This window comes from Aotus nancymaae, unplaced genomic scaffold (assembly GCF_030222135.1).
Source record: "Aotus nancymaae isolate 86718 unplaced genomic scaffold, 86718_ANA_hifiasm-v0.15.2.pri h1tg000036l, whole genome shotgun sequence".
Classification (NCBI taxonomy): domain Eukaryota; kingdom Metazoa; phylum Chordata; class Mammalia; order Primates; family Aotidae; genus Aotus; species Aotus nancymaae.
The window spans coordinates 17,335,305-17,352,809 of NW_026988450.1; the positions used below are offsets into that span (position 1 = coordinate 17,335,305).

General features: G+C 38.1%; 1 protein-coding gene across 9 annotated transcripts in view; it reads left to right on the forward strand.

Annotated features, from left to right (window-relative positions):
• SGK3 (serum/glucocorticoid regulated kinase family member 3) overlaps positions 1 to 17,505 on the forward strand; it is a 187,393-nt gene that overhangs the window by 128,429 nt on the left and 41,459 nt on the right. For 8 of the 9 annotated variants that reach the window (XM_021669673.2, XM_021669576.2, XM_021669562.2 and 5 more), the window contains 2 exons: positions 3,577 to 3,649; positions 12,884 to 12,959. In XM_021669673.2, coding sequence (XP_021525348.1) covers positions 3,577 to 3,649; positions 12,884 to 12,959 — 149 coding nt within the window. The remainder of the gene's footprint in view (positions 1 to 3,576; positions 3,650 to 12,883; positions 12,960 to 17,505) is intronic. The other variant, XM_021669798.2, reaches the window with a different exon arrangement.

Sequence of the window (17,505 nt, forward strand, 5' to 3'; positions counted from 1 at the left end):
TGAAAATCTGAAATCTGAAATGCTCCAGTGAGCATTTCCTTTGAGCACTCAAAAAGTTACTGGTTTTGGAGCATTTCAGATTTCAGATTTTCAGATTTGTGATACTCAACCTGTATAGTTTTAGATATTTCCTTCATCAAAGGATATTGAGATAGGTTTTTTTTTTTCTGTAATTAAAGTTACACTCTTGAAACAATAGCCAATAAGAGTACATGGGAATATCTTCTGTAAGTTTTTAGTGATTTTTAAAAAATGGCTTATATTGGAGGCTGAGTGAGGACTGAAGTGTTAACTCTTTTTGAAACTCTTGAATACCCATTATTACATGTTCAGCACATCTTTGAGGAGTGTGTAAATATAACTGTACCCATTGAGATGCTTGGGTTAAGCTTGGGTGAAAATAACATGACTGTAGTGTCTGTCTCTCTTTTTTTCTCTCTCTCTCTCTCCCTATCTCCCTCTCTCTCTCTGTCTCACATACACATACACACATACACACATTTGAGGCTTCTTTCTGTCTTTTGCTTAAAATATTTCATAGGCTAGATTTACCTTCTAAACATGATGTCTTTTGTGAAACTCTTCATAAGAGGAAGGGGTGTAGAAAATGTCACCGAAAAACTCAGCATTGTGGAGATCCACACCAATAGTTTGTCTTCATGATGTTTTCATGATTTAAATAGCTGGTGATTAATTAAAATGAGTGTTAATATTTGAGTATCTGTAAGCATAAAAATAAAATAGGAAAGCTTGTTTGGTGTACCTCCATCCATGATCACCTGCATTCTCTCTTCCGTGAAACATCCCATCTTTCAACTTTTTGCAGAAGAATTTCCTTAACATGTAGTTCAGTTTTTATCATTCATCTCCCTCATTTCTTTTCCCCTGTTTTTCATTGTTCTTATTTAATCACTTTCTATGTCTCTCTCTTTTTATATAACTCCTTCTAATTCTGCCTCCTGTGGTGAGGGACAAAGAAAAAAATAGGAAAACAGTTATCGTTGAATTCTTTGAAACTACAGAAATCAGGATAAACCTGGCCTGGATTTCCCTAAGTTCAAAAACATACATTATTTTCCTGTACTCCTTTTAGAATAAAAGAAAACTGTAGACATTTTAATTCTCAATTTCAGTGTGTTCTTTGTGACTGTAGTTTATATTTTAAACTTTTTATTATAGAAATTATCAAACACAGGTGAGGTGCAGTGGCTCACACCTATAATCCCAGCACTTTGCAAGGCTCAGGCAGGAGGATTGCTTGAGCTCAGGAGTTCAGGACCAGCCTGGGCAACATAACAAGACTGTCTCTACAAAAAATAAAACAACTTGCTAGGTGTGGTGGCATGTGCCTGTGGTCCCAGCTAGTCATTAAGCTGAGGGAAGGATCACTTGAGTTCAGGAGGTCAGTGCTTCATTCTAGCCTGGGTGATAGAGCAAGACACTATCTTAAGGGGAAAAAGAAAAGGGAGAAAGAGAGAGCGGGGAAGGAAAGGAAGAGGGGAGGAAAGGGGAAGGGGAAAGGAAAAGGGAAAAGGAGTCAAACACATACAGAAGTAGACATACTAGCACCAATTCAGAAAGTAATATTATGATACCATCCAGCTTCAATAATTACTGATACGTGGCTGTTCCTGGTTCATCTCTATCCCTAGCCAGCCCACCATAATTTTGACACAAATTTCAGACATCATATATTTTCATCTATAAATATTTTAGTATGCATCTCTAAAAGATAAAGATTCTTAAAAACAAAACGTATATACCATACCATTACCACATCTAAAAATAAATTAAGAATAATGCCTTAATATCAGATATCCAGTTAGGGTTTATGTGACTGGCTGATAAGTCTGTTAAGTGTCATTTAATCACTAAGTTGCCCCTTTGCCTGCCTCTCTTGTTTCCTTTACGTATTTGTGTGTGTGTGTGAAAAACAGGGTCATTTGTTTACATATCTTTCAGTCTCCATTTTACTGACAGTATGCCCCATGCCGTAAACTGGTTAGTACATTCCTCTGTTCTTTGTATTTCCTGTCAGTTGGTAGTTAGATGTATAGTTTTTGGGTGTTTGTTTGTTTTTGGTCAGACAGGTTGTTGCTCTGTCACCCAGGCTGGATTTCAGTGGCATGATCAGGGTGCACTGTACCTCCCTGGCTCAAGCAATCCTCCCACCTCAGCCTCCTGCAAATTGTATAGCTGGACTACACTCAGCTGATATACATATATTTTTTTTTTTGGTAGAGACAGGTTCTCGCTATGTTGCCCAGGTTGGTCTGGAACTCCTGAGCTCAAGCAGTCCACCCACCTCAGCCTCCCAAAGCGCTGGGATTACAGGCCTCAGTGAGCCACCATGCCCAGCTGAGATACAGTTGTTACGTGTGCGTGCGTGTGTGTGTGTTTGACATCAAACTTACAATTAAAATATAACCCATTTTTATGACTTGACTGCCCCAAATTTAATTTCTTCAGGGTCACATTTTCCTTCTCTGAAGACAAGCATATCTGATAAACAAATGTATTAGAATACTTTTTTTTTTTTTTCAGACACGGTCTCACTCTGTTGCCTAGGCTGGAGCTCAGTGGCATAATCATGGCTCACTGCAGCCTCAGCCTTCCAGGCTCAAGCAATCCTCCCATCTTAGCCTTAGGAGTAGCTGGGACAATAGGTCTATGCCACCATGCCTTGCTATTTTTATTTTATTTTATTTTATTTTTGTAGAGACGAGGTCTCACTTATTAGACTATTAATAAGGGGAAGGTTGGAGCAGAAAGAGGGTATTGAAAGCAAAATTCATCTGCTTTCTTAGAAATCTATTGTCAAGCTATTCATGTAGAGAAAACACCAGGAACATATCTTCTCCTAAGATAATAAATGGGTAATATGTATTCGGAACTGTAACACTAGGTTCTAGCCTAAGGACTTACTATACATGATCTCCTTTAAAACTCACTGCAAGGCCAGGCACGGTGGCTCATGCCTGTAATCCGAGCACTTTGGGAGGTTGAGGTGGGTGGATCACAAGGTCAAGAGTTCAAGACCAGCCTGGCCAACATGATGAAACCCCGTCTCTACTAAAAATACAAAAATTAGCTGGGCATGGTGGCGCATGTCTGTAATCCCAACTACTCCAGAGGCTGAGGCAGGAGAATTGCTTGAACCGGGACCCAGGACCTGGGAGGCAGAGGTTGCAGTGAGCTGAGATCACACCACTGCACTCCAGCCTGGGCTACAGAGTAAGACTCTGTCTCAAAAAAAAAAAAAAAAACCTCACAGCAAATCTGTAAGGTAATTGTTAAAATTATCCTCATTTTACAGGCAGGAAAATGAGACACAGATGTTAAGTAGTTTATCCTAGGTCGGGTCACACAGATACTAGGTATTTTATTGGAACAAAAAAAGATAATTAGTTTGTGGCATTTTATTGGTATAATTTATATTGTACTTTGGATGATCATATATTCAAGTTTGTCTTATAATGGATTTTCTTTAAAATTAGATTGTATTTGGTTTTGATGCATGCATAACTAGAAGACTTATAAAATTAGTTCATGTAATGTTATTTTTAAAAATTTTAGTTAAAAAAACAGTTTCCTGCTATGGCCCTGAAGATTCCTGCCAAGAGAATATTTGGTGATAATTTTGATCCAGGTAAGCAACAACTTCATAGGCCAGCTATGAAGTGATCATTGAAGTTTGAAGAAGTAAATTAATGTATTCATTGTACTGTATAGCAGTGCAGGACTTTAAAAGATCTCATGCTCTATGAAAATAATGCCTCAGGAAGGGGATTACTATCTACTAGGCATTGTTTTGAGTACTTCATGTGTTTAAATTCGTTCGATCCTCACAACTTTGTGAGATCTCGGGTATTATTATTGTTACCACTATTTTACAGATAAGGAAATTAAGGCACAGTTAGGTTCATTAATTTGCCCAGGATCATATACAGATAGTAAAGGGCAGATTCAGAAGTTAAATTCAAGTAGTCTGATTTCAGATAAATTTAGTTGTCGTGAGCTGGTCGCAGTGGCTCTCACCTATAATTGAAACACTTTTGGAGGCTGAGGCAGAAGGATCACTTGAGGCCAGGAGTTTTGAGACCAGCCTGGGCAACATAACAAGACCTCATCTCTACAAAAAAATTAAAAATTAGCTGGACATGGTGGTGTGCACCTATAGTCCCAGCTACTCAGGAGGTTGAGGCACAAAGATTGCTTGAGGTCAGTAGTTCAAGGTTGCAGTGAGTTGTCATCATGCTACTGCACTCCAGGCTGGGTGACAGAGTGAGACGCTATTAAAATTTTTTTTAAATTGATCCTTCAGGTTAATTTGGGAAACTTCTCTGACTTTAAATCAGTGTCATGAAGAATATTCACTTTTATATTCAGAAACATTAAATGTATACTGTGTACATAGCAACTTGCAGGACTCTGAATGGGATACCAAAAAGATATCCTATTGCTCACCCTTTGGGAGCCTATTGACACATAGGGTCCCAGCATCTAGCACCTATGACTGAAGCTGCAAGCATGGAGTTTTTTCCCTAGAACCCAAGAGATTAATCCAAGTCACAGATGGCTACTTATAGGGAAACAGAAGTCTTCTTATCCACCAGGAATTTTATCAGAAGAGTCACCTATATCTGCCACAGATGAATCCCGAATGGATTACCCTCCTTCCCCAACTAATTTGCTTGTAACCTTGTAACTGGTTAACTTGATAATACCTTACATGTCTGTGTTCTTGGTCACTACTCAAAATGAAAGCTCTAAGGTCCCTTATCTTGACTGTGCTTTCTCTCTGCATCCTAACCTTATACCGTTCATTTCCCTCCCAGACCATGTTACTGTGTCCTGTGGAATCTTGCCCACCATTAGCAGACTGCTCTTTATCCTGCATCTTTTTCGTATTTCTTCCACATTCTTGCTTTAATTAAAACATTTTTTCCCCAGAGGCTGCTTTGCCTATAGCCCTCTCAACTGGAGGCTTATTATTCTTAACACTTTTTTTTTTTTTTTTTTTTTTTTTTTTTTCAATAAAGACGGGGTTTCACCATGTTGGTCAGGCTGGTCTTGAACTCCCTACCTCTGGTGATGTGCCCGCCTTGGCCTCCAATGTGCTTGGATTACAGGAGTGAGACACCACGCCCGGCCTACTCTTTACACTTTATGAACCTCAGGATTGAAGAATGTTCTTATTTCCCTGGTTATATACAGATTTTTTTTCTCTTGGGAGTATATAGCACATTTCATTGTAATTGCTAATCTGTCTTATAGTAGGCTGTAGATTTTCTGAAGGTGGAGACTTATGTCTTTTTTTATTGGTTTATAGTGGCAGTATACTGGTTTTAAAGTAATACTTTAAAACTACTAGGCAAATAGTAGGTTTTAAAGTATTACTAAATATGTGAACCTATTACTAAAGAGAAGCAAGAGAAAACTGAGTTGGCACAACAAAGCTAGATTATATTCTGTAGACCTGTGGTTTTTATACTCTTGCTTTGTTTTCAGCAGCAGAACACTTTTTTCCCGATTGAAATCTTATGAAGGCCAGGTATGGTGGGTATGCCTGTAATCCCATCACTTTGGGAGGCCGAGGTAGGCAGATCACTTGAAGCCAGGAGTTTGAGACCAGCCTGGCCAAAATGGCGAAACCTCATCTCTACTAAAAATAGAAAAATTAGCTGGGCATGGTGGTGTGTACCTGTAGTCCCAGCTACTCGGGAACCTGGGGCAGGAGAATTGCTTGAACCAGGAGGTGGAGGTTGCAGTAAGCCAAGATTGCACTACTGCGCTCCAGCCTGGAAACCAGAAAAAAAAAAAAAAGTGAGGCGTGGTGGCACATATCTATAATCCCAGCACTTTGGGAGGCCAAGGCGGGCGGATCACCTGAGGTCAGGAGTTTCAGACCAGCCTAACCAACATGGAGAAACCCCGTCTCTACTAAAAATACAAAATTAGCTGGGTGTGATGGTGCATACTTGTAATCCCAGCTACTCGGGAGGCTGAGGCAGGAGAATCGCTTGAACCTGGGAGGCAGAGGTTGCAGTGAGCCGAGATTGCGCCATTGCACTCCAGCCTGGGCAACAGGAACAAAACTCTGTCTTGGGAAAAAAAAAAAAGAGCAACGTACAAGAACTCCTTTAATGAAAAATCTGGAATACATCTTGATGTTTCCTTAGGTAACAGGACATATAGAGAAGAGAATGAGAGATAATTGGAGGGTCACGCCTGGGTGACTGAGAGAATTAACTAATTAGAAATGGCAGAAAAATATTAAGAATCAAACTACTAGTGATAGATAATATGAGACTTGAACTTGGGTTGAAGTTCTGTAGATCCCTTAATTGAATCCTTAAAACAATCATTTCATCAAGGGAAGAAGGCAGAGAAGTAAGACTGGCAACATTGCTGCTTTGTTAAAGGCAAGATACCAGGCTGAATGCTCTTTGGTACTTTGTTTTGGTGAATTAATTAACACTAAAAACTGATTTTTTTGAAGAACTGTTTGTCTGTCCTGCGTATATTATATATGACTTGGCAACAATGAAAAGGATGGTATGTAACAGAGATCTTGGAAAGTCCTGCATTGGGAAAATCAAATCTAAGTCAAATTCAGAAAAACAGATGGATAAGATGCTCATTTGGTTACACTTTGGGGATACAGGCATTCCCATATTTTTCTAATGGAATAAAAAGTGGTACAATCCACGTTGAGGGGAATTTGGTAATATTTCAGAAAACTGTGAATGCATTTTCCACTTTGGCCAAGAAATCACATTTCTAGGAATCTGTCCCCAAAATAAACTGCATGTGACATAATTTACACACAATACTGTGTATTGTGACAAATTTTTAATAGAAAATCTGGAAACAATGGAAATATTTTTCCAATGGAGCTAGATATAATGTACCTGTAAAAAGGAACAAAAAAGCTCTTTATGTATTTTGCTATGGTGTGATCTCCAGAATATGCCATTAAATGGGAAGAAAATCATGGTATAGCAAATGAGTTTGTATGGTGTGTATTTTTGTGTGGAAAAAGGTATGGGGATTCAAAAGGAAATAATGGAACAATAAATCAAAAACTAATAAAACTAGTGACTTTAAGAATGAGAGAGAGATCAGGAAAGACAAAAGGGGTGGAAGTTAGATGACCTTGAATAAATTTTGTTTATATCTTTGACTTTGGAACCATGCACACATTTTAAACACTTTAAAAACAAAAATAAAAATACAATAACAAAGCAGCCTCTAACAACTGAAAGTAAACCGAAGGAAAAAACCTAACTTAATTTAACTTTAAAACATGGGAATTTGACTGTATATTCTTCATGGGATATATTGCTAAGGATGAAAACAAAAACCCATAGACAAATTTTGCACTGCATTCCATAATGTTATTGTTAGTTATATTGGGTTGTTATTCTATAATTATGTTACTATCATGGGAACCAAGATTTTAAGCAGGAGAGGAAAGTGATACATATAAAATCAAAGATTTCAAGTGAAAATACTCTAATTTTTGACTTAATTTGGAAATATAATATGAAATCATAACTTATTTATTATTTTTTTTTGAGATGGAGTTTTGCTTTTGTTGGGCTAGAGTGCAATGGCGCAATTCCGGCTCACTGCAACCTCTGCCTCCTGGGTTCAAGTGATTCTCCTCCCTCAGCCTCCTGAGTAGCTGGAATTACAGGCACATACCATCATACCTGGTTAATTTTTGTATTTTTAGTAGAGACGGGATTTCACCATGTTTGCCAGGCCGGTCTCGAACTCCCGACCTCAGGTGATCCACCTGCCTTGGCCTCCCAAAGTGCTGGGATTACAGGCGTGAGCCACGGCACCTGGCCTATTATTTTTTTTTTACCTTTGTAAAAATATTTTCTAGCACTCTCTTCTGGAAATACCTAAAAGCAATAACAAGTAGTAACCAACACCCCTAACGTTTAGTTTGCAATCTCTAAATATCATTTTTCTCTCAAAGGAACCAGAGTTCCATGGAGAAATGGTGATCCCAGATCTGGCGCAGGAAATTTACAAAATAATCTCAGGACAGCTTGCCTGAAAGCGAGGAAACTATTTAGGATGACTGCAGTTTTACCAAAAGAACACAAAACACAACGAAAGCCCAGTTGTTGGGGCTTTCATTGAGCAAAGATTAGACAGAGCATGGAGAAAGTAACAGCAGGTTACAGCATATCAGTTATAAACACTTTTCAATTTACTTTGATTCTTTGGTATTGGGGGGAACCTCATGAAATGCTGTAGAGGTTACTAGAGTAAATTTATTCCCCAAGTCAATAAATGAAAGAATCAAGGGTTTATCTTGCCTTTGTTATATGAAATGTAATTTCTTTGTACCAAAGAGATAATGTTGGAAAATACTTCATAGAGGAATCACAATTCATAAATAGAAGAATCCCAGAATAATAGAACTGGAAAATCCTTGTACAACTTCTGATGAATAGGCAAAGACCATCAGTGATTTGAAAGACCTTACTGGGGCAGAAGGATCCACTTCTAAGATGGCTCACTCTTGTGGTTTTTGGTATAAAGCCTCAGTTCCTTGTGAGTGGGCCTCTTCTTAAGGAACCTTGAGTGTTCTTACAACATGGCAACTGGCTTCTCCAGAACAAGTGATCCAAGAGAGTTAGCAAGGAGGAAGCCTCGGTGCCTTCTACCACTTAGTCTTGGAAGTCACATGCCGTCACATCCACCATATTCTGCTGATTAGAAGGTAGTCATTAAGTCCAACCTCCATTCAACATAGGAGTAGAATTAAGTTCTACCTGTTGATTGGAGGGAAATAAAAGAATTTATAGACATTATGAGATAGTGATTTCATGGCTTTACTATTTTTTAAGATATTACCATTTAGAGATACACACTGATTTATTTCCCCACACCAAAAAAAAAAAAAAAAAAGCCTGAGAATTGCTTTAAAATACTCCGGGGCGGGGGGAGGGGGGCGGGGGGGAAAGGGCGAGGAATGCGGATAAAACAGGAATAGCAGAATGTTGATAAATTTCAAAGTAGCATAATAAGGTTCTCATCTTTTGTGTACTTATGAAGTTTTCCATAATAAAAAGTTAAAAATAAAGTCAGCCGGGCATGGTGGCTCATGCCTGTAATCCCAGCACTTTGGGTGGCTGAGGTGGGTGGATCTCCCGAGGTCAGGAGTTCTAGGCCAGCCTGGCCAACATAGTGAAACCCCATCTCTACTAAAATTACAAAAATTAGTCGGGCGTGGTGGTGCATGCCTGTAATCCCAGCTATTTGGGAGGCTGAGGCAGGAGAATCACTTGAACCCGGGAGGCGGAGGTTGCGATGAGCTGAGATCTTGCCACTGCAGTCTAGCCTGGGCAACAAGAGTGAAACTCCATCTCAACAACAACAAAAAATAAAATAATACCTAAGAAATGCATCCTGAAATTTCCTTTTTAACTTAACTCATGGTTGGCAGCCATTGTGTGGGGTTTTTGCTTATCTTTTTGAGTTCTTATGCTGCAGCTTAAGCCTATGTCTTTTTTTTTTTTTTAACTTTATTCTAATGGTTGCCCACCTCTATGAGATACATCTTACATACTTGAAGGCTGATTTGAAGAGTGATCTCTGCCAGTACTTCTTGTTAACATTTTATTATGAATTTAAAGACTTTTTAATAGGATGCACCCGGAGGAAACCATACTTTTAACTTTAAATATATATATACATATATATGTTTTTTGAGTCAGCATCTCACTCTGTTGTCCCTGCTGGAGTGCAGTGGTGAAATCTCAGCTCACTGCAACCTCTGCCTCCGAGCTCAGGCAATCCTCCTCAGCCTGCCAAGTAGCTAGGACTACAGGTGTACATCACCACAACTAGCTAATTTTTTTTTTTTTTTATCATCCAGCCCAAAATGTCTTACAGCTAGCTAATTTTTAAATTTTTTGTGGAGACAGGGTCTCACTATGTTGTCCCAGCTGGTCTTGAACGCCTGGCCTCAGGTGATTCTCTCACCTAGGCCTCCCAAAACTAGGATTACAAACATGAGCCACTGCACCCAGACTTTTTAAAATTTCTAATTCACATTTCTTTTGAATTACAAAAGATACATTCATGTAACTTACTCATCGAAGATATTTTTTTAAATACATATTTCTAACTGTAATTCTTAATATATAGGCCTTATATAAATTCTTGGCACTTATCTTAGTCTTACCTGGAATTTTTTCAGATATTTGCAAGCTCAATGTTGATCTAAAAAAGTAAGCTTGGAATTGCCCCTAAATTCTGACTTCTTTCTCTTCTTATATAGGGCTTTACATAGGGATTTTAAAACTATAGTCAGTAATAAAATGGCAAGTCTAGAAATACTTAGAACAGCATGGGCTATAGCTCACTGAAGAAAGGAAATTCTTCATATTAGCCTTCAAAAGTAAAATGTATCTTCAGTAAGTATCCACAGAACAATTTAAAGCTGCTCCCATATGGTTATTAGGTTTTCTTTTAATATCCCAAATGTGGTCATTCATTTTAGTTCTTAATATGCTACTAAGTTCAGTTCTTGAGAAATAACTGTCTTTTAATTATAGTTTTTAATGTAAACTTCACATGTGCTCTGCCTACCTAGTGACATTATAAATGTCCTTGGAAGAGTTTAATAAGATATCTACCTGAAATTCTTCAAGGAATTCATAGACAAACAAGAAAAAGTACCAAGTATATGCATCTGGCTCCGAAAAACCAGACCTGATTTTATATTTGTTTATATTTGTATGCAGCCATACCTTACATTTAAGAAATGGAAATAAACCTACATGACTGGAAATAACCCAACATTTTGATGACCAACACTATACATTACACCTTTATTTGGTAGAAATCAGTTTACTAAACCAAACTCATTCTTTTTTTTTTTTTTGAGACGGAGTTTCGCTCTTGTTACCCAGGCTGGAGTGCAATGGCGCGATCTCGGCTCACCGCAACCTCCGCCTCCTGGGTTCAGGCAATTCTCCTGCCTCAGCCTCCTGAGTAGCTGGGATTACAGGCACGCGCCACCGTGCCCAGCTAATTTTTTGTATTAGTAGAGACGGGGTTTCACCATGTTGACCAGGATGGTCTCGATCTCTTGACCTCGTGATCCACCCGCCTCGGCCTCCCAAAGTGCTGGGATTACAGGCTTGAGCCACCGCGCCCGGCCCAAACTCATTCTTAAGTAGAATATTTTTATGGGTTTTTATCCAGACATTCACCATTAGACACAGTTTCTCAAATCACATGTGTTCAATTTTTAGAGTATATTCTTAAGAGTTGGCTGGGTGCAGTGGCTCACACCTGTAATCCCAGGTTTTTGGGAAACCGCGGTGGGCAGATCACAAGGTTAGGAGTTTAAGACCAGCCTGGCTAACATGGTGAAACCCTGTCTTTGCTAAAAATACAAAAGTTAGCCGGGCATGGTGGCGCATTCCTGTAATCCCAGCTACTTGAGAGGCTGAGGCAGGAGAATCACTTGAACCCAGGAGGTGTAGGTTGCAGTGAGCCACATTGCACCTCTACACCCCAGCCTGGGTGACAGAGCAAAACTTTATCTCAATTAAAAAAAAAGAGTTTAGGATAATGGCTTTTAGACTCCCAACAACTAATAATAATAACAACAAAAATAATAGTAGCTAATGATTATTAGCTATAAATAACGTTCTTACTATCTGCCAGACATCCTACTATAAACTTAGATGCATTATCTCATTTAATCCTATAACAGCATTATGAGGTATAAATATGTATATATATATATATATATATATTTTTTTTTTTTTACAAGAAAAGAAGTCTTGGAAAGGTTCAAGATTAGTAAGTAGGAGAGACAAGATATTTGAAAAAGGTTTCTAATTCCAAGAAAAGTTTATATTTAAAAGAAAGGTTTGTGCTTAATATTTATTTCTAAACTGCTATTGCATGAGCTTCAATTATCGACAAACAAAACACTTTGAAAATACTGGGCAGGCTGGGCATGATGGCTCATGCCTGTAATCCCAGAACTTTGGGAGGCTGAGGAGGGTGAATTGCTTGAGCCCAGGAGTTCAAGATCAGCCTGGGCAACATAGTGAGACCTTGTCTCTACAAAAAATACAAAAATTAGCCAAGGATAGTACGATGTGCTTATGGTCCCAACTACTTGGCAGACTGAGGCAGGAGGGTTGCTTGACCCCAGGAAGCAGAGGTTGCAGTGAGCCTAGATCGCGCCACTGCACTCCAGCCTAAGCGACAGAACAAGACCCTGTCTCAAACAAAAAAAAAAAAAAGAAAAATTAAAAAAAAAGAAAATACTAGACAATAACTTAAGAAAGCGTGCTTGTGCATTTTTTTAAGTTTTTTTTTTTTTTTAAACAGTGGAAGTTAGAATTTTGGTGATATTCAGTTAATAAATTAATCATTATTTCCCAGTTACAAAGGATTTCCAGAAATCCTTATTTTTTTTAATTAGTGTGATTTCAGTCATCAGTGTTATAGTGTTAATTTTTATTCATTGTCTGGTAGTACATGAGGAGTTGGACAAAGCAATATGTTTCTCCAGGTTTTGTAGTCAGTCTGTTTAGAGTTCACAATAGGCAGTTTTTGAGAACTTACTTTTTGGAGATAAATTGCTTCTTTTAATTTTAATATATAATTAACATATGTAATATAATTACATGTAATATGTAACATATATTCTATAAATACAGTGGTTCTCATATATAATTTCTAGGTGTATTTCTTGTGTGATAAGTAGCATGAATTTAAAAATAGCCTCTTAATCAAAATTTACTATCTTGTGCTTATCTATTATATAACTGTTGATAATTGCATAGTCTGACATAAATAATTTTAATAGTTTATATCTCTCTTCCAGATTTTATTAAACAAAGACGAGCAGGACTAAATGAATTCATTCAGAACCTAGTTAGGCATCCAGAACTTTATAACCAGTAAGTAATTTTTGTTGTGTTCTAAAGGGACACTGAAACCAAATATAAGAATACTGAATAATTCTTATATAAATTGTGTTCTATGAAATGTTTCTGTGCTATATTTGTTTGTAAAGTCTTTCTTGAGCGTTTTCTTCCTGATACTTTTTCTCCGCTTTTCTCTTCATCTTATTTTCTTTTTTCCTTTTGTATTTGCATTAGTTTTATAGATTAAACCTGAAGTGAATTTGCATAATAAGTTAAAACATCTTGCTAATTATTTGATATTATATTTTATCTATACTTTCAAAAAGCATTTAAGTACCTGCTAGTTGCATTGGGAATATAAAGTTAAGTGTTGTCCCTACCTTCCAGAGGCACGGGCTCCCAGTGTAGTGGGAGAGACTGGCATATACTAATAAATAAGTAATTGAAGGTGGATAATTTTTATGATAGAGGTGCTAGAAGATAATAGAGAAAGGCGCAGCCATCTCTTCTTGAGGAGGTCAAGGAAGGCTTTCCAGAACTTAGAGGATGTGTAATCATTCAAGAAAAAGAGATAGAGAACACATTCCAGGCATAACAGGATATAGAAAGTCTGAACCGTCAGGACACAACATTTCATGGTGACTGGAGCTGAGCAGATTTTTGGAAAGAAGATGAGGTGAAGGAGTTGGCAGGTGTTGGGCACTCATGCCACCACTTCTGCTCCACCTGGGGCATTGTTCTGTTGACCCACATGAGGCCTCCAAACACAGCATTCCGGCAGCCATTAAGATGAAGGCGCTTTCCCAGCCCTGTGGGTATCTCATGTGGACAGGTTTAAACTTCCTTCTGTAGCCAGTAGCTCCCAGCTAAGAAGAATGGGGGTCATATCAGAAATACCTACAAAAACATTGGTAGATCTCTGGTTTGGTTTGTATTTTCATTTTTGAGTCCAGAGGTTAGTTTTCGAGTATTTATTACATTTATTGTGGTTGGTAATTTATGTTATAGTACTTGTATGTATAAAGTATTCTAAGAGGAAATGAAGAGGATAAAATATTTGGAGAGCTTTTCTGCAGCTCACCTATCTGTGTAAAATAAAGTTTGCCTGTGGGCAATGGTGTAAATGTGACACAGTTGAACAGTCTTTTCAGAACCACAACACTGAGGGACTGTATTTTTGAGTAATTGTTCTAAAAATGATTATTACTATTTATATGGTTGTTGATAGTTGACAGAAGCCTTCTACTATTCTAAACAGGCCCTCCAGCCTCCTTTTTAAATTTACCTAATTAAACTTACTAAATTACTAAAATGCCTAACACTGGATCTCCTCTGAAGATCTTCTGGTCAGAGATAAGTATTTCCCCTGATGCTCCCAGGTAGGGCAAAGGTTAGGCAGGTCATGCAGCCATGGTCTCACCAGGATTAGATAGTGCAGTAAGAACAGGTATCCTCTGCCACTTCTTGCAGATGGCAGAAGGGCATGAAATTTGGTAGGATCCTTGCACTCAAATAGTTCCCTCGTCTAGTCTGTTCCTCAGTAAAAAGTCTTTTATTATTTGTCTGTCTAATTATTTTATAAAACATTATGCCTTTTCCTGGGGACATGTGCTATGCTATCTTCACCTTAGACCCACCCTTCTAACCTCTGATTATTGCTATATACACTGGAGATTACTTTGAATTGGCATATTACTGGCTTGTGTGAAATCTAATTCATGCATTCAAAGTTTGAATTTGTCTCTTCTTTTAATGGAGCTGGCATGGAATAAGTATGCAATAAATGGTATTGGTTATTACTTCTAGCATTCTAAATTACTCAGAACTCCTAACACTATATAATAAATACTAAATATTCATTCTGGATCTTGATGTGCAGTATTATAAAGATGTTATATTTGGCATTAAAATTCAACTAAAAACAACTGGATTATTTTAAATTGCCAGTTTCCAAAATATTGTATTGTGAAATACACAGTTCTTAAGTGTACAATTCAATGGATTTTTCAATGTATGTACACTCTGTAACAATCACCATTCCATTCATGATAGAAGATATTTCCAGCGCCTCAAAAATGCCAAGAGTTATTTAAACTTAATTTTTTAATTTTTTTTTTTTTTTTTTTGAGACAGAGTCTCATCATGTTGCCCAGGCTGGAGTGCAGTGGTGTGATCTTGGCTGACTGCCATTTCCTCCTCCCAGGTTCAAGCAATTCTCCTGCCTCAATCTCCTGAGTAGCTGGGATTACAGGTGCCCACCACCACATCTGGCTAATTTTTTATATCTTTAGTAGAGATGGGGTTTCACTATGTTGGCCAGGCTGGTCTTGAACTTCTAACATTGTGTTCCACCTGCCTCGCCCTCCCAAAGTGCTGGGATTACAGGCGTGAGCCACCGTGCCCGGCCAAACTTAATTTTTTAACTGACATTTTCTTTTAGCAAAATATGACATTTCTTATTTCCTAGATCTCTTCTGTTGTTAACAGAATTTTAATTTTCACGCTCTTCATTTGAACATCAAGCTATTCTTAAAATAGTAGAAATTTAAGAGAGCAAGAAGAGAAGCCAGTCAGCAAGTATATCTTGAGCACCTCCTATGTGCCTGTTATTATTGTTAAGGAAATGTACCTTATTTTTGTTTTTTATTTTTTTGAGAGAGTCTTGCTTTATTGCCCAGGCTAGAGTCCATTGGCACAATCTCAGCTCACTGCAACCTCTGCTCCCCAGGCTTAAGTGATTCTCTCACCTCAGCCTCCTGAGTAGCTGAGATTGCAGTGTGCACCAGCACACCCAGCTAATTTTTGTGTTTTTAGTACAGACAGGATTTCACCATGTTCACCAGGCTGGTGTTGGAACTCCAGACCTCAGATGATCCACCCATCTCAGCCTCCCAAAATGCTGGGATTACAGCACTTTTCAAGCTAAGCTATTACTTTGTTTTATTTTTATTTTTGAGACAGAGTCTCACTCTGTTACCAGACTGGAGTGAATTGGCGTGATCTCAGCTTATTGCAGCCTCTGCCTCCCGGGTTCAGGCAGTTCTGTTTCAGCCTCCCAAGTAGCTGGGACCACAGGCCCGTGCCACCACGCCTGGCTAATTTTTGTACTTTTAGTAGAGACGGGGTTTCCCCATGTTGGCCAGGCTGGTCTCGAACTCCTGACCTCAAGTTATCTGCCCACCTCAGCCTCCCAAAGTGCTGGGATTATAGGTGTGAGCCACTGCACCTGACCAGAAAACCTAATTTTTAAATGACTTTATTAAAAAAAAAAATTAAAATTATTTTCAAGCTAGACTAAAATGTTAGTATTTCTCTCATCTCTGGATGGAAAAGGGTTTTCTGAGCATGTTGGAAGTGATGACATTATCACAAAATACAACAATGAAAAATTTGACTAATAAAAACTTTGTGCATGGTGGCTCATGCCTAATAATCCCAGCACTTTGGGAGGCCAAGACAGGCAGATCACTTGAGCCCAGGAGTTCAAGACCAGCCTGTGCAGCATGGCAAAACCCCCTCCTCCAGAAAAAATGCAAAAAATCAGCCTGGCATGGTGGCATGTGCTGGTAGTCCAACTGCTCAGGAGGCTGAGGTAGGAGGATCACCCGAACCCAGGAAATCGAGGCTACAGTGAGCCATGATTTTCCCACTACAGTCCAACCTGGGTCACAGAGTGAGACCCATCGCTAAAAGAGCAAAAACAAAACTTTCAAACCCCCAAATCATAAGTAAGTAAAGTTGAAAACCAAAAATACAGAAAAAGCTTTCCATGATAAAGGATGACAGATAAATACATTTAACATAGAAAGAGCCCATGCAAATGCTTAAGACACCAAAAATGAAAAAAAAGAAGGACAAAGCACATTGAATGGCTCACAAAAAACAACATGGAAATGGGTTATCAGAGAAACTGAACATATCCTTATGTATTTAAATAAAATGGAAGCCAAAGTACCTTATTTTAATTTTATTGCAGTATAACATAGAGAAAAGTGCCCAGATCAGGACTGTATAGCTCAATAAATTATGAGAAGTAAACATAACTGAATTGTATCATCCCCCCCAGGCCAAGAAAGAAAATATTACAAACACCCCTGCGATCTCTTACACATCCTCTTTCAATCTCTATTTCTTCCTTCTTTCCCAAAGGTAACTACCAGCCTGACTTTTAACAAAATAGATTAGTGTGCCCTGTTTTTGAACTTTATATAAATGGAGTCATAAAGTCTGTGTTCTCTGTCTTGCTTATTTTCCAGCAATGTGAGAGTCATCCATGTTGTCACATGTAGCTATAGTTTGTTTATTTTCATTGCTATATAATGTTCCATTGTATGAGTATACCACAGTTGATTCATTCTACTGTTGATGGGCATTTGAGATACTAATATTTCTATTTTCTGACTATGATAAATAATGTTTCCATTAGTATACCTTTTGGTGTACATGTGCCAACATTTCTGATATATCGTGGAGTAGAACTTGTGAGTTGTAGGATATGTATATGTTTTACTTTAGTGGATGGTGAAAAATAATTTTTCAAAGTGATTTACCAGTTGTACACTTTACATCAGTGTATGAA